Source organism: Sciurus carolinensis, chromosome 4 (assembly GCF_902686445.1).
Source record: "Sciurus carolinensis chromosome 4, mSciCar1.2, whole genome shotgun sequence".
Classification (NCBI taxonomy): Eukaryota; Metazoa; Chordata; class Mammalia; order Rodentia; family Sciuridae; genus Sciurus; species Sciurus carolinensis.
Window position 1 is genome coordinate 88977536 of NC_062216.1, and position 18698 is coordinate 88996233.

At 35.8% G+C, this 18698-nt stretch overlaps 1 protein-coding gene across 1 annotated transcript in view; it reads left to right on the plus strand.

The window, feature by feature from the left end:
• Nucleotides 1–4320: 4320 nt before the first annotated feature.
• Etnk1 (ethanolamine kinase 1) overlaps nucleotides 4321–18698 on the plus strand; it is a 66757-nt gene continuing 52379 nt past the window's right edge. The window contains 1 exon segment of the mRNA XM_047549264.1: nucleotides 4321–4736. Within this exon segment, the coding sequence (XP_047405220.1) occupies nucleotides 4581–4736 (156 nt within the window). The 5' untranslated portion in view covers nucleotides 4321–4580.

Below are 18698 nucleotides of genomic sequence, written 5' to 3' on the forward strand. Positions count from 1 at the left end.
AACCTTTATGACCAGAGTCCCCAGATTTATATTCAGTGATCTTTTCATTCCCTCATACAAAATGTTCATTAAATAACAAGCAGCAAGTTATAGAATGTTTTTCTGGTCTCTTCTATGTGGCATAATTATTGTGACTTAAATGCACAATCTAGGTGTCACAAGGCAGAAAATTTTAGGCATTTTAACAGTTGTATTAAAGGGAGAAGTAGGGTTGTGAATGTGCTCAGTGGTGGAGTGCTGGCCCAGCATGGGCAGAGCTCTGGGGTTCAATCCCTAGCACCACAAAAAGAAAAACAATAAATAACTAAAAGGGAGAAGTAAGTTTGCACTAGGAAAATCCATGTAAGCTCTATGAAGAAGATTGCTGAAGAGTTAAGTGTTGAGAAATGAGTAGGATTTCAAGAATCAGACATAAGAGGCAAGCCATTCTAGACAATGGAGGATCCCAATATCACACTAAATGAAGGAAGACACAAAAATGTATTGAATACTTCATTATAATGTTATATCTTTATAACCATCTTATATCTTCGAGGCACATGTTACAAGCTATTAGACAATTTTACTGACACCCTGTAGCTAAGATTTGTTCTAAACCCAAATATAACTAACAGGCTGGCAGAGGCAGCCTGTTAAACTAACAGGCTGGTCAGACAGAAGGGTTCACTACAGAATACTCTATGGTGATCAGTTAATACAACCTCTGGTTGAGGGATACTCTTTTGGGAGACTGGCAGAGTTTCAGCAACTAATTAGGTTAGCTTATACATTTATTTATTGGGTATCTTTTATATCCTAGGCAATATTCTAGGCAATGGAAATGTGACAACAGATAAGCTGTAGCTCTGCTCTCCTGGGGCCTCATTCTAGTACAAAAGCTGGACGCTAAAAAAGGTAAACACATTGATTTCAAGACAACTCATATTGTGATAAGTGATATGTAAAATATAAAACAGGTTGTTGTAAGAAGGGAAGTGATGAGAAGGGCCACTAGGAAAGACTTTTGAGTAAGATTTCAATGAAAAGACAGAGAGAGACACTAGTAGGCAGAAATCATGAAGAAACAAAACTTAGAAGCACAGTATAAATAAAAACAGAGAAGTGAACAGTTTGCAAACTAACAAAAAGTGCTAGTGGGTCCCCAGAACTACTACTTGATTCTGATTTGTGTGGTCCATGGTATCTCCTAAATGTATGCATAAGTAGCCTATATGCCATCTTTATTTTGCTGAAGAATCTATCTATGGATTTACCCATCATCCAATCATTTCCATACTGCAGGACAGATTGTTGTTGCAAGTTTTTAAACTCTTTAATACTGCAGTGAACATTCTTGTACACACTTTTTCAGCTATACATGTGGGATTTTAGTATTTACGTGGAGTTGACATTGCTAGGTGAAAAAGGATGCCTATCACTGGTATTAAACATTGCAAAATTGTTCTTCAAAGTTTGTTTTTCTGATACCAGGGATTGAAACCATGAGCACTTTATCACACAGCTACAACCTCAGCCCTTTTTATTTTTTATTTTGAGACGGGGTCTCACTAAGTTGTCCAGGGAGGCCTTGAATTGGTGATTCTCCTCCCTCAACCTTCCAAATAGCTGATGACATACATACCTATGTACCACAATGCCTGACTTCATTGTTCTTTCAAATTAAAAAAATATATATACATTTGGCATTGTCAGACTTCAAAAGTTTTTCCAATCCAATGGGTACAAAATGGTATCTCATTGTTATTTTAGGCAAGTGAGCTACATTTCCAGCCCCTCATTGTTCAGATTTATATTGCCTTGATTAATAGTAGGGAGATACATCTTCAAAAGATTATTGGCTATTTGGGGTTCCTCTTCTGAGTACTTATATTCTTGCCCATTTTTCTATTGGTGGTTTGACTTTCTTATAGATTAGTAGTATTCTGAATACAAATACTTCTTTGATCATAAACACTGAAATTATCACCTTTTTATAACATTTAATTTTGTAGTTTCTTTGGTTCTAAACTTTTAAATTTAATGTTTTCAAATTTATAAAACCTTTTCTTTTATGATATGTGCTGTATAAGTTTTGTTTAGGAATCCTTCCTTAACTTGTGATTACGGAGATCTGATCCAATGAGATATCACTACTAACTGGATCTATTTCTGAACTCTATTCTGTTCTATGAATTTAGTTACTTACACTCTTTTGACAGAACCATATTGTCTTGTCTTGATTACTATAGCTATGTAGTAAATTTTGAAGTTGTAGGCGGTCTATCCACTTTTTTTTTTCAATAGTCTTTGGCTATTATGGGATCTTTTGTCTTTGCAGGTAAACTTTATAATTGGTTTCTTACATTTTTCCCATACTGTTGTTCTAGTACTTAATTTTTGACTAACTCGTCTTTTATTTATTTATTTATTTATTTATTGTAATAGGGATCGAACCCTGGGTCAGTCTACCACTGAGCTCATTCCCAGCCTCTCTACCTCTGCTATTTTTTTGGTTTTAAGACAGGGTTTTGATAAGTTGTCCAGGCTGGCCTAGAACCTGTGATCTTCCTGCCTCAGGCTCATGGGTAGCTGTGATTTTCAGGTGTGTCCCACCATGCCCAACTCCATCTTTCAAATTTTTAACATTTTCCTTTTCATATAAAAATTCTTATAGTATGTTTTTTCCCCCTGGGGATCTTTGCCTGTATTTGTGTATTTACCCATTCCTAAACCAATTATATAAGAAGTGCTGGTAAGATAGGTCTTCCCAACTTCATCTCCAAAATTATGTGCCCTCTGCAAAAAACTGCAGAAGCATATCTTTGACCTTAAATTTTGGTATGAATTTTAACAAGTTCTGTGAAAAATCTTGTTGAAATTTTAACTGTTTGCACTGTATGCATTGATAAGCTCAGTGAGAATTGAGATCTTTATAATAATTATTTTGTTTATGAATATGGTTTATTTTCCCATCAATATAATTCCATCTATAAAGGTATTATACATTTTTGTTAGTTTTATTCTTAGACACCTAACAGTTCAAAATTTGGAATTATTAGTATGTTATTTCCCTCCAAATTGGAAGGAATGCATAATCTAGTGTTTCTTGGAGTGCATGATTTTGTTTTTTTTTTCTTTTTTGCGCTGGGGATTCATCCCAAGGCCTTCTACACATGGTTATGTGTGACTAAACAACAACAACAACAAAAACAACAAAACCTGCCTAAGTCTGGAAAACGTTGAAACAACTTCCCTGCCATTATTGTATAACTCCATATCCTGCCTCTTTTTAGCGTAGGAAGTTTAATGTTATCCTTGAATTATTTGTTTTGTGAATTACAAAGGTAGGTAGGTTCTTTTTGGACAATCAGAATATAAATTTATGCCAATAAGGTAAACATTTTGAATGCTAATTGAATCCATTTGGGGGTTTAATTTACTACTAACGAATGTATTCACCATGAACTAAGGTCAAAATCTGAGGTCAAATCCTAGTCCACTTTATTCCATCATAAAAAATTAAGAAGTCCCAATAAATTACTTGTAGGTTATCCAGTTTCCTGCATCCCTTACCAGGAGATAGAGTTGTTGTAAGACATTGACACTAAAGTTTTCAAGGTAGCATTCTGTTAGCTTTCAGGATCCTCTCAGGGATGCCATGACAGTTATACAATTGCTGAGTCTCAAAACTATTTTCTTTCCTTCCCTTTTATCTTCATCCCAGACAATAACCTATTCTTCCAGACTTTGTATAACTCTCGGTATGGTCAAACATCTGACACTATAAATAACTCTTTAAGTGTTGTAATTGTTCTTAATATCTTAATTGTTGTAATATCTTAACTAAATTTGTCTGTAATATTGTGATCTCTATACACTGCCAATGGGAATTTAGTTGCTAACCCAACTCTGTGATCCCAAGTACACAGCAGTTCCAGGATCAAGACGAACAAATTAATCCAGTCTGCCTAGACTCAGGCCAAATTCAGAGACTTATCCTGGGGTTATTTCAGGACGTGTCCCTTGCTTCCCCCTACCCCCTACTAACCCCCCTCAAACCCTCAGCCCTAACTCAAGTTTAGAGCCCCATGACCCTCCTGATCTGGGGAGCTAAAGCTTTAAAGCCGTGCAGGGTTTGGCAGGGCTTGGGCTCATGCCGGGGAGGAGCCCCGCGTTTTCCAGACTAACAGCGCTCTAGGGGCCTCCTGCCATCTCTGCGGCCTAAGACCCTGGGGCGGAGCTGCCATCCCATTGTGCCGGGAGGTTAGAAACCCAGCCGGCTCCTGACGCAGCCGAGGCTCCGCCCCGGGCGTGACGCCAGCGTCAGGCCAGTCCCGGCAGCCTCCGCGGTCGACCGCGGTGGAGCGCAGAGGAATTTTCCCCGTGAGCGGCCCGGGCTCAGTTCAGCAGCTGTCCAGATCCCGGTCGGCGATAGTGTCGCCTCCAGCCCTTCTCCTACCGCCCGCCCGTCCGTTCGAGCGCCCCCAGCCCTCCCGCGAGGGCGCCCCGGGACGGAAGGAACCACCAGCCTGTCGGCGCCCGCCGTTCTCGTGGTCGCCGTCGCCGTCGTCGTTGTGGTAGTCTCCGCCGTCGCCTGGGCCATGGCCAATTACATCCACGTCCCACCCGGCTCCCCGGAGGTGCCCAAGCTGAACGTCACTGTTCAAGACCAGGAAGAACAGCGCTGCCGGGAGGGGGCCTTGAGCCTCCTGCAACACCTGCGGCCGCACTGGGACCCTCAGGAGGTGACCCTGCAGGTAACGCCCACACCACAACCCTGGCCTCTCACATCCCTGACGCGGCCCAGGAGGTACTCGCACAATCCGTAGGACCCACAGAATATCTCTTTCCCAGGCTTTTGGGGAGTGACCCTGTATTTCTTCCATCACACCTAGGAAGGTCACTCCCCTTTCCTTCACAGTTGCTTATTAAGATGCCCTGAAGGCAATTTTTCTCTTTCTAGAAGCCGCTACGTAAGTGACGCACCCATTCCACACCGGGAAGATTCGTGTTCATAGTTTGCCCCTCCTCCCACTCCCCAGACCATTCTCACTGCAAAATGAACCTTTTCCACTCCTCTTACATTGGGTCCTAGTCTGCTGCTTTAAGCATCCTCCTTCCATAAATAATGCAGTAATTAATCCTCTCTGATCTTTTCCTTCCCTTCCCCCGCGATTACTCCCTTTGATGCTTTATCCTACATTTTATCTTCCCCAGTCTTCAGATTTGTGAGATTCTCAATTCCAAACTAATAACCATGGCCATGCATTCTAGATCCGGTTTTTAGTAGCACTGTGTACGTTATTTTGCTTGACTTGATATTTCTAAATTGATATTTTTAATGTTGCCTAGTATCTGATAAAATGAGCTGTGTTTTGGGAATATTTCCTTTTCTTGAACCACTGTGTTCATAGACAAAAAACCGAAAGAATTCCCTAAGAATCTAGGAGTTTTCTAATAATGTGGGAGTTATGATTTCCTACGTGTAACATTTATTTTGAATGATTTGGTTTTAGTATTTACAGTTTTAGTTTTAGGAAATTATACCTGAAAATGAGGCTCCTTTTGTCCTTTTTCCGTGCAAATTAAAAACCAAACCAGCTATTTTAAAGGCTGGGATATTTGGAGTTTGTTTTAGATCTGAGCAATAATGTAAGAACATTTATTTGAATTAGCCAAATCATCTGCTTCATTTTGATGACTGCATGCAATAAATTGTTGAATTTATTAAAAAATGTTTAGCGATATAATTCTTTGCCAAAAGAGCCAGCCACCTATACAAAGATAAATAAAATATGATCAGTGACTAGTTCCAAGAAGGGTTCCTGAGGCTTGGGCTTTTGTAAGTGTTAGTTTCAGTTCTTATTGCCTAGAAGAGTTTTGAGCAGATTAAAAGGAACCATATGTTTTAGGAGAAAAGAAGTTAGACAAAGAATTGCGAAATTTTAAGGAGTATTTGTTGTCCAAGTATATATGAATAGTGGATCCAAAATTATTTTTGTGTATAAATAAAGAATTAATGAATTTCTTTTAAAGAAATGCCTTCCAAATTGAAACTTATTTTTTTCTTTTTTAAATCTTTTGTGGTGCTGGTGATTGAACCTGGGATGGTATGAATGCTAGGCAGAGGGCATTCTAGGCAAGTGCTCTATCACAGAGCTTATATCCACAGCTCTTATATTTGATAGTTATTTGTTAACTTATTTGTAGTTTATTTTTAGAAGATTTTAAGCTTTGTTAAAATGATATATTTTCTGGCAGTCAATTATAAATTAAATATCTTTATTGATTAAAGGCCGTGCTATTTCTTATAAACTCCAGTACTGGCAAATCATGTTCCTTTTTAAACAGTGACTTTAAAATGTAAAGGTTTGAAGATTGTGATTTCCTTTGGTGTATTTGTCTGTAGAATATTAATAATAGCTGTGGTGAAGTGCCATGTGCCAGACTGATAGGTAGGTACTATCTCTTTTTTTAGGTGAGACTCAGTGAAGTAAAGCTAGGGTATAAGTAAACAAAAAGAGAAAGGGTAGTAGTAACGTGAAACTGTTTTTGATTGTTGGAAAGTAATTACGGTTGAATCTTGGTTTCTCTGTGGCAACTTTTAGCTTAGATCTTTGTGTTCATAATATGATCTTCTAATATAATTATTTAAAAGTGATGATAAACACTATCACTTATTTTGCTCTAAGGATGATTATTAGTTAGAAATACATTTCCATTTGCAAGCAAAGCTTTTGGTTCAGAAGCTGGGACATCAATAAGATGAATTGATGACTGTTCACATCTTAACTCAGTGGATCTGCTTTCTCACATTCTAGGTCATTGCAACTCTTACTTTAATGATGCTTCAGAATTTCTCTAGTCAATCTCAATGGGAATATTTTCTTTTGAGATTTTATTTTCCTTGAACTGTAAGCTCAAAAATCATACTTTCGTATTTTAGAAGAGGAAGCATGTATTACATAGTCAACAGATTATTATAATTTTAGGACAGTTGGATATCAGTAATATAGCCTGTGGTTTTTTGTTTTCTTTTTTCTTCCTGTGCTGGGGATCAAAGCCAGGACCTTGTGCATGCTAGGCAAGTGCTTTCTAGTGAGCTATACTCCCAGCCTTAGCCCATTTTTTTTTCCTAAAATGATTAAAAAAAATTTTTAAAAAAATTTTTGGTGTATGTGCATTTAAAATGTTTTAAACTACTTTAGAAGCTTTCTGTAGTAATACTTAGCTTGTATCTATTCCTACAGGCTGAACTATCCAGAACAATCCTGATAACTAAACTATCAGGAAATCTAGAAAGAAGCAAAAGAAGTTTTGAATGCAGTCAGAATGATAGAAGGCCTAATCTTTGCACAAAACTCATGAGTACATGGAATAATAAATCTCATTTTGGATAGAATTTCTGTCCTTACAAGATTAAAAGTAAAGTATAAAAAGTGGATTTTGACTTTTTTTGGGTTGTAGTATCTGTGAATAGAATAAGACAATAGCACGAGCCATAGTGCTTTGTATTTAATAATACTTTGTTTATAAAACACTTTAACATGCATTTTCTCAACTACCCTGTGAGGTAGATGTAGATAAATACTTTTAATGTGTATTTTACTTAATGAAACTGAACTTGTGATTTGTAATAGGCAGATCTGGGGTAGGAACCCATCTTATGAATTACTGCTCTTTGACCAAGAAAAGGTTATATTTATATATTATGATTAAGGCAAGGAAGCCATTTCTGTATAAAATTAATTTCTTAAGGGAAAAAAACAGCCTTTGGCTTATAAAAAGATTTTGCTTTAATTTTCCTTGAGCATAAATTTACATTTCTTTTCCCATATGTGCCACTATTTTAGAAAAGGGATTATTTCAACTTTCCTTTAAGATAGTGATTCCTTTTGTTATGTAACAACTCTTTCCTTCACTTACTTGAGTTTGGATTTTTGACTTTTCTACATCCCTTTCTTTGGGTAGTCATTGTATAAAGGAAGAATCAAGTGTCTTAGGTCCAATAGAATAATCCTTTTTTTTTTTTTTTTTTTTTTTTTTTTTGGTACTGGGAATTGAACCCAGGGATGTTCTATTATTGAGCTACATCCCCAGCCCTTTTTAAAAATTTTTAAAAATTTTGAGACAAGGTCTTGCTAAATTGCCCTGGCTGGCCTTCAATTTGCAATCCTGTCTCAGCCTCTAGAGTCCCTGGGACTATAGGAGTGAACCACTGCACCCAACACAAAGAGAATCATTTTTATGAGACTCTTAAAATTATCTTTCCTTGTAAAAATGCTGATGAATTAGTGTTTCAGAGACTCCTTACTATATGTTGTTTTAGGATCTATTTTTTGACCAGTTAGTTTTCTCATTGACTTGTTATTTATTTTTTTGGTGGTACTGGTGATTAAACTCAGGGCTTCCTCATACATGCCAGGCAAGTGCTTTACTGCTGAGCCACATCCCCAGCCCTTTCATCGACTCGTCTCTATAGATTTTTCTGTGATCTTGGTACCTATAGGACATAATGGCAAAGGTTTGCTATATTAGTAAGACCAGTATTATGTAACATTTTAAAACTAATGTTTATTCTGCTTAGGATCTCAGTGAGATTGCTTATTATGGTCCCTTTTATCCATTTAATTTTTCAATAGCAAAATTTTAATAGTAGTAAAGAGCATGGGGTTTGAACATAGTGCTGATTTGAATCTGGTCTCAGTACTTCATTTAACTTTCCTAAACCTCAATATCTGTTACTATAAAATGGACTCAATAATATTTCTAACCCCTGAGGGTAGTTGTGAGGAGGAAATAAATAATCTCAAGAAAACTATTGCTACTGAATGCCTACTATATATTAGATGCCTAAATTAAAAATGTCTGTTCTTTGAAATTCCTAGTTTGATGGGGAAGGAGAAGACGAATGAGGAAGTATAATATAAGTCCTTTTAATATGAGTATTCAGATTTTTTCACATGCAAAGTTTATATAAGAACATTTTATAAAGTGTACTGTTCTTTTGGCTATACTACAAGTTTTTGCTTCTGTGTCCGCCTCTCCTGTATTGGGGTTCAAACCCAGGATCTCGCATATGTTGGACTAGTGCTTTCCCTCTGAACTACACGTTTTCTAACTCTTATTTTTTAGTGTACTTACATTATCTTGAAAACTAATCTTTGCGTTAGGTTGTATAGTTATGCACCAGAGTTCATTCATCCTTCCTTTTAAAAAATATTTTGGAGGTATCTACCTAATTATTCTATTACAAATTCATAACCCATGTTATTTTATTTTATGTGGTACTGGGAATTGAACCTAGGGCCTTGCACATACTAAGCAAGCCCTCTACCTCTAAGCTACATCCCCAGTCAGTTCCTTTTATTTTTTATTATTTTTGGTGGTGCCGGGGATTGAACCCAGGGCCTTGTGCATGCAAGGCAAGCACTCTATCAGCTGAGCTATATCCCCAGCCCCAGTCCCTTTATTTTAATATTGATACTTAATATTACATTGTTCTTTAAGAGAAGAATAAATTACCAGATCTATATAGTTGCTCTGTCAAGTTGTATCTCCTTTAGTGTTTTAACTTATTTATTCATGTACTTTTTTTACTGTGCTGGGGAATCTAACAATTCAGGTCCTCCTACATGCTTGTCAGGTGCTCTACACTGAGCTATATCCCTAGCCTAGTACTGTAATTTAATTATTTATTTTCTGTTTCTAAAATGATGAGTTTGTTCCTTACTTTGAACAGTAGAAATTTTTGTAACGTCTTAGGTAAATTAAACTGATAAATGTGTAAGGAGGTTATCATGTTTTAGGAATCTTGAGTCCTATAGCTACATATAAGAGGTGATAGTTTATTTTTTAAAAAATTCTTTTATTGGTACATTATAGTGGTGCATAATGGTGGGATTTGTTGTTACATATTCATACATGCACACAATAACACAATATAATTTGGCCAATATCATTCACCAGTATTTCCCCTCTCCCCTTAGTCCCTTTCCTCTAGTGATTGCCCTTCAGTTTTTCAAGAGACCACTCCCCTTCCACTTTTCTTTTCCTTTTTCATAGTTTATTTTCAATGTAACCTTTAATATCAGTGGTTAAGTTCAGTTTTCTATTTCCTCTTCCCTGCTTTTGGCGTCTCAGGATAGTAAAGTATTAGGCTGGGTGGTACAAATACTATATTTATATGGCTAAGAGTGTTTGATAAGCTCCTATAAAAAATGTGTAATGTTTGATAGGCTCCTATATGTTTAAATGATTTAGTTGATTTTTTTTAATCGCTCATGTATTAAGATGTAACTGTAGAGTCAAAAAACTAAAGTACTAATACATTTTCTGGCATTAACACTTGGGTGACTTGGACTAAGCCGACTGTTTTCTCTTTGGGTCTTTAATATGATGTGGTAGAAAAGAATGTTTTTTTGACTATTGGTTCCAGCCATTTGTAACCTTTGGCACGTTTTCAAATCTCTTTATAAAAGGGGATTGCTGTCTACCTTGGAGAGTAGTCATGAGAATTAAATGAAATACCTAAAATTATGCATTGTATACTTCAGTATTACATTTCTCCATCTCATCTCCTCTGTACCACCTTCTCTATTTGTACATGGGAAAATTGAACTGAAAGAATTTTCAACTCCTAGGATTCTGTAATTCTGATACATATTTTATCAGAAATATGATAAAAGGCATAATGCTGATTTTCAGCAGGGTTCCATTGTAAATTATAGCACAAAGTGTAGGCATGGAGATTTGTACAGAAAGCTTCAAAAAGGTTGCAGGGTTGGGGGTCCCTTAACTAAGCTTATTTTTTTATTTAAATTTTTTGTGTCAGTGGGTATCCAGTCTAAGCCCTTGCACATTCTAGGCAAGGACTCTACCATGAGTTTTGCCCCAGCCCTGAACTAAGCTTTGAAGGAAAGATTAAATTAGATAGTGTGGGAGGTCATTTCACAAAGGCAATGAAGCTAGACTATAAGTAGATGGGTGGTTTGAGCAGATCAGAGTGTGAGCAAAAGGGAAAAAAAAAAAAAGGTGTGAGAATTATTTCTGGAAAGCAGGGGTATGGTTAGATATTAAGGTTTTATGCCTCATTAAGGAGTTGGTATTTTATTAAGAACATAATGGGAAATGATTGAAAGTTTTTAAGCAGGTCCCTTGATACTGTGTATTTTTTTAAGAGAACTGATAGGTTACAATGTAGAGAAGCACTGGTTGAAGGAAATTTTTACTATTTTGCAGCCAGAATTGTTTCCCTCTATTTAATCCTAACATAATATTATCACCAAAACTTAAAATTACTCCGCCCAACATTTGAAAACCTCAGCTTGACAGAACAGCATTGGTGTGTTTTTAGTTTGTTTGTTTTTTTTTTTTTGTATTCTCTTTCTTGACACTAGTTAAAGCTTTAGTGCTGTTTTTGAAGGCGCAGATAGTCCCCAAAAACTTTACCTGTAGCTAGTTTGGCCAGTTTTTTTGACCTTGTTGGCCTCTTCTTGTCACCTATAATCATGGATGGGCTATACCCCAGCTCCCCACTAAGGCTGAAACCTCAACTGAGAGGAGAAATCCAATCAGGAATTTTGGAATCCAATCTTGGAATTGGGCAATAAGCGTTTAGAATATGGGTTTTGAGACCAGGCATGGCAGCCTGTAATCCCAGCAGCTCGGGAGACTGAGATAGGAGGATCACAAGTTCAGAGGTAGCCTCAGCAACTTAGCAAGACTCTAACAACTTAATGAGACCCTGCCTCAAAAATAAAAAGGACTGTGGATGTCACTCAGTGGTTAAGCACCCCTGGGTTCAATCCCCAATATCCCCCTCCCCCCCAAAAATGAACATAAGAACATGGATTTTGAAACTGATGGTTACCATACACTAACAGGATGCCAGGTTAATATAATGAATTGAGACCACTACAGTTTGAAAAGATCACTTAGAATAAGATAGGATGTATCAGAAAGCCTTGCAGATATTAAGTATTGTTTTGTGAAACTTGTTTCAGTTTTATATAAAATTATCTCTGTATATTACATCACATGTTAAATATATTTCTTCCTGTGGCATTGCTTTAAAAAATGGTTTTAGCTGGTGTGTGGTGTTGAGTGCCTATAACCCCAGCTACTTGGGAGTCTGAGCGGCAGGCAGGAGAATCCCTTGAGCCCAGGAGTAGAAGACTAGCCTAAACATCGTAGGCAGATCCCTTCTCAAAAAAAAAAAAAAAAAAAAAAAAAAATACAAAAAACAAACAAACAAACAAAACAAAACAAAAACAAACAGAAACCCTTGGGATACTGTGTGTCAGTCCAGATAAGAGGTATTAGGGCCCAAATTAGGATAGTAGCCTTAGATGGAAATAATGGCAGATTTGACATTTCAGAAAATAAATGTGTGAGACTTCTTGCAGGTGAGGAAAGAGGGAAGATTTAAGGGAGGGGTTGTGTGTGTGTGTGTGTTTTGTGAGTAGCAAAGATATGGGAAGTAATAGAAGACTTAAGGAATCATAGAGTGTATTTTTCTTTTTTAGTAATGGAGATTGAACCCACGGCCTTGCACATGCTAGACAAACTACTACTGAGCTACAACCTCAGTCTGGTTGTTTTTCTTGATTTTGTTTTGATATACCAGATTGACTATAAATGAAAATTTTGAGGTAAAACAAACATTGAGAAATATTTATGAAATGTAATTGTACCTATGTTACTCCAACCCTGGGAAAGAACATGTTTCTGGTATTTCCATAGCATCTTCATTTCCCTCCCTGGTCTTAGTCTCTTCCTCCCTCTAGTGGTAACCACAAAAGTGGTTTTCTTTCTTTAAACAAGATAGAACGTTTTGGATTAGTCATTTTTCATAAATGAATTCTCTGAGAAAATAATATGCCAAAATGTATGAAGGTTCTTTTATGAGACTATGCAAACAACACAATCACTTTGTTTTATGATCACAGTATTAAAAGATATATCACAGTATTAAAACTTTGAATAGAAGGAAAAAACTTCCTGTTGTCCATATTTCTGTTCTCTGTTCTGTTCTCAGATGTTATGTTCTGATTTTTTCTGAAACATTTTGCATACTTGAAGTCATATGTACAACTTTGTATTCCTTTTTTTCACTAGCCTTTCATAAACATTTCCCCATGTTTGTATGGTATTGACTAACTTGCTAGCTGCAAATGTATTCCATCATGTTAAACATCATTTGACCTAATTCTTAAAATGACGTTGGTCTGGGACTGTAACTCAGTAGTAGAATACTTGCCTAACATGCCTGAGTTCTTGGGCTCATTCCCTACCACCACATGGAAAAAAAATGACATTGGTTTTTTTAAATTTTAGTGTGCAAAAAAGTAGAAATGCCTGTATTTTATCTATATCTGTTATTTTTTGTTAAAAAAAATAAACACATGCCCTTAATATTTAAAATACAAGGCATAAATGAAAAGTGAAAATTCTAAATCAACTCTAAATCATACACCTGAAGGTAATTTCGTAAACAATTTCATTTGTCTTTCTAAAAAAATTAGTAAATTACAGATTTAGTTGGCACATATCTGTTCATAAATATCAGTAAATGTAACAGTATTTTTTTGTATATGTAACTGAGTTATCCTGTATCTTGCTTTTAAATATAAAACATCTTTGGGCTGAGGATGTAGGTCAGTGGTGGAGTTTTTGCCTAGTATTTACAAACCCCTGCAAAATTAAAAAAACAAAAAACAAAAAACAGATATCGTCTCTGGTCTTTATAGATACTAATCAGCCCCATTATTTTTTTTTAACGTCATTGAAGCTGTTTTATTTTTTTGGCTATTAAAACAGTATTCCAGCAAACCACTTTTATACATAAAATTTGGATCAGTATTCTAAGTATATCCATAGTGTAAAGTCTCAGTTGAATTTAAAGTTTACAAAGTGTGTCCATTAGGGTTCTCCAGAGAAACAAAATCATATATATATGTATATGTGTGTGTGTATATATATATATATATATATGTAAAATATATATGTATACATATATGTGTATATATGTAAATTGACTTGTGCAGTTTTGGCATTTGGCAAGTATGATATTAGTAGGGCAGGCCAGCAGAGTGGGAATCAATCCTCAGGTAGGAGTTTTTAAGCAGAATTTCTTCAGGGAAGCCTGTTTTGTTTTATTGCCTTTCAACTGATTGGATGAGGCCATCCCCATTACTGAGAATAATCTCCTACATCTAACGTCACCTAATTGTAGTTCTAACTGTTCTACAAATATCTTCCCAGTAGCCCCTAGATTAAATGTTGAAAGAGTATCTAATTTTCTCTTATTGAGGTAAATTACATCAATTTAAAAATTTGAATGTTAATAAAACATTCTTGGAGTAAACCCCATTTGGTTGTGATATAGTCTGCTTTTGCTAAACCACAGTATCAATTGTTAGTATTTTAGCATTTTTACAACTACGTCCATGAACTAGATCTGTAATTTTTCTTGTAATATCCTTGACAAGTTTTGATATCAATTTGGGAGGTGCTTTTTTTCTTTTTTTATAAGAATTGTTTATAATAATATATGTGTAGGATCTATAATGAAGTCTACTTCTTTATTGCTAATTTTTTTGTTTTGATAAATTTTGCTAAGAAGTTTTCAACTTTATTGACATTTTTTACAATTTATCAACCTTTTCAGATAATAGTTTTTCCTATTGGATAATTTTGCTCTCATTTCCTTCCTATTAATTAATTAATAGTAATGGGAATTGAACCCATGGGTGTTTTGCCACTGAACTGAACTACATCCCAGTCCTTTTTATTTTTTATTTTTTTTGAGACAAGAGTCTTGCTGAATTGTTCATGAACTTTCTATCTTCCTGCCTCAGTCTCCCAAGTAGCTGGGATTATAGGCATAAGCCACTGTGCCTAGCCCTAACCTTTTTTTTGGTTAGTGAGCTTTTATTTTCTAGGCTTTTTTAGCTGGAAGCCTAGATTACTAATTTTTTGCCTTTGTGTGTGTGTTGGGGGTTGGGTACTAGGGACTGAATCCAGGGCCATACTCATACTAGACATGTACTGTACCACTGAGCTACCCCCAGCACCTAATTTTTACCTTTTAAATTTCTGACATAGTTACTTATTTATAAGTACCCATAAGTTTTGATATGTGTCGAGAAAGGCAGTCTCTTGTGCAGGCTTTATAGTCTCTTACAACGTAAGAATGGACCATGAGCTGAGTGAGATGGTTCACTTATAATACCAGTAACTTGGGAGGCTCAGGCAGGAGGATCACAGTTCAAGACCAACAACTTAACAAGACCCTGTCTCAAAGGTAAAAATAAAAGAATTGAGATTGTTGCTCAGTGGTAGAGTGCTGCTGGGTTCAGTCCTCAGTCTCGCCCCCCCCAACAATAAAAAAGAACGTACTGTGCTCCTGATATACTTCCTTACTAAGAGATAGTGTCCTCGCAGCCTGTGCTGAACTTGTCACATTATGTGGCAGTGTCTTTCCCTGTTTCAGACTCAGTGTGTACTCCTTTGTTCTGCTTAAGATGTATGTCACATGTCACCTGGCCAACCTCACTACTGTGTCTGCCCTCTGTGGGAGATGATGAGGTCCTTTTGCTGAAGCATTAGAGGAGGTTGTATAGGCCAGTAGTCTGCATCTGATTCTATGAGGAATCTAATAGCTATGGGGTACTGACAGCCACTACTGAAGCTGGTCTTGCTCTGTCTCTTCTCTTTGTGAGTAAAGCATTGTTCCTTAGTGCTTTACTGCTCATTGTGTTTTTCCTTGGTGACTCAGATACCAAGATAGAGTGAGCTGACATGCTCAGACTTCTGCTCTTGATAATGTACAACAGATGCCACTTGCCTGATAATATGTGTTATCATTCCGTTAAGAATGTTTTCTAATTCCCATTGTGATTTTCTCTTGTCTCACAGTTTACTTAGATGTGCATTCAAATAATTTCCAATGAATTTGTGATTTTAAAAGTTTAAAAAAATTTTTAAAAGGTGTATAAAACCAAAATTTATCATCTTAACCATTTTAATTTTGTATGTGTGTTGTTGCTGTCTAGCCATATCCAGTGTTGTTGTCTAGCTCGTACCCACTATTTGAGAAAATACTGATTTTTAAGGTTTTGGTATTAATCGAGGCTTATTTTATATTCAAGCCTGTAGTCCATATTGGTAACATTTTATGCAACCTTGAAAAGAATGTACATTGTGTTGTTGGATATGGGGATATGGTTGGTTTTGTTTTGTTTTCTTTTTGAAAATCAGGTCTTAAGCAGTATGCTCAACTTTCCAACAATTATTATGGGGTTTGTTTAGTTCTGTTGGTTTTTGCTAGATATGTTTTGAAGCTGTGTTGATATGTCCCTTTTTAGGTCTAATATTTTGTTAAGATCTGTTCTATCTGATGTACGAGATTTCTGTCAGTTTTTATTTTGCATGTCTTATGTGAAGTAGCATTTACTAGTTCATCCCATACTTTTCATACTTAATCTTTTACTTGAGGTATTGAGTTCTTTTGCATTTAATTACATAATTAATTTTTCTTTCTCTACTGTCTTTTTTCTGTTTATCCCATCTATTTTGTTTCTGTTTGTTACCTTCCATTTTCCTTCTTTTGATGTTTTCCAAGTCTCAGAGGAATTCACATTGTAATTTGGTACCAAAAAAAAAATTGGTATCATTAGATAATTTATTTTTGATATTTAGAAATTTTATTATGGTATACCTATGTAGTTTTCTTCATGTATTTTGGGCTAGAGTCTTATCAAGCTTCTTTCTTAGATCTGAAAAAGTCTGACCATCATATTCTTTTTATTTCCTTTGCAGATTATCTGTCTGTCTTGAACTTTTCTCTTAGCCAAAGCTCTCATTTCTTCCCCCAACCCCATGCTGGGGCTTGAACATAGGGCCTTGTACAAGTGGCCTTGGGTATGCTAGGCAGGCTTTCTACCACTGGACTAAATCCTAAGTCCTCAACATTTTTATTTGTTCCTTCAAATAAAATCACTTGCCAAAGTCCAGTATGTAAAATAGATGAAAACAGAAGTGATGGTAGTGTGGTGCATGTATACATGCTTTTGTGTATGCTGGGGAGATATCAAAGCTTTGCCCATTTGTATTCCTATTCTATTCTTTCAGGGTTTTACATACCAGCTCAAAAATCACTGATATAGGGATTACAAAACAGGATATGAAAAAGAAAGCTAATAAGATGAGACAATTATTAAAGAGGAAATAAACCATCTAGGAAACGAAATTTACAGTACACCTCATTTGGGGGTTGGATGATTGTATATGTAGTAGTGTAATTGAAGATGATTAAAGCAAAAAGTTGAATATACCCATACTATGGGTAAATGAGAATAATATACCTTTATCTGTGGGTAAATGAGGATAGGTATATGTGTGTGGAGTTGGTACAAGAAAGCTGTCCTTATAAGAGCCCCTTAGATAATGTGTAGACTTGGTTGTAAAAAAGCAATTTAAGAATGATATCTAAGGACTGGGGAGATAGCTCAGTCGGTAGAGTGCTTGCCTTGCCATGCACAAGGCCCTGGATTCGATCCCCAGCACCGCAAAAAAAAGAATGATATCTAAAAATAGGCATTAAAAACTATGAGAATTGAAATAGTTTGAGATATTTCTACTGTTGATTACTATCAAACTTTGAGTACTAATTAACTTTTTAAAACCATGTGCCACATACCAAAAAAAAAGAAGCAAATGGTAGCTTTGAAAGCAGAAAAATTGACTATAAAATCTCAAGAAACTTGGCTGGCAAGGGAAGGAGAAAGAAGTTAGTGTCTAAATCTATTTTTCAATCTCCTTCCACTTGGATCTTTTAACTTTTTTCTCTTTTTAACTTATCTTCATGTTTTGTTTTATTTGTTTAGCAATCTGTACTTATGCTTATGAACTTATTGTTATATTAGGTAATTCTCTAATAGAAACTTTAAGGAATTTCCCACTGCTTTGGTTAGTTATATCATACAAATTAAAAATATAATTTTGTAACATGCTCAGAGAGAATGAATTGAATGTTCATATACCCATTATTCAGAATCCACATTTGGTTCATTTGTTTTTTTAACCCATTTGAATTATTTTAAAGCAAATCTCAGACCCCAGGTAATCGCCTTCCTATATTTCAGTATTCATTTGTAAAAATAAAAACAGAGGGCTGGGGTTACAACTCAGTAGTAGGGTGCCTGCTTAACATGTGTAAGGCCCAGAGTTTCATATCAAGTATCACCAAAAAAAAAAAAAAAAAAAAAAGAAGAAAACAAGCAAACAAAACTCAGATTTTTTTCCCCCACATAATCTCACAATGCTATTTTCACAAAGTTAGCATTAATTTCTAGGCATCCTTTAGTAGGCAGTCCATAATTAAATCTCTCCAGTAACCTCAAAAATATTTTAACACTTATTTATTGAATTGGGAAACAAACTAGATCTATACATTTCATTGGTTATTAATGTTTCTTAAACTTCTTTAAAGTCATATTCCAGCTGTGCCATTAACTATTGATGATTCACTTGCATAGCCAGATCTACATTCCGAATTTGTATGTTTCTTATTGTGGTTCTTTGTGCTGTTTTTTAAACCCCTATATTTTCCAAAAATCCCCCAAAGATCTAGAAACTTGATTCAATTCCAGGTCATGGGTAGTACAGTGTATTTCATATTGTATCATGTGAAGTGGTGTGACATGTTTGCTTAG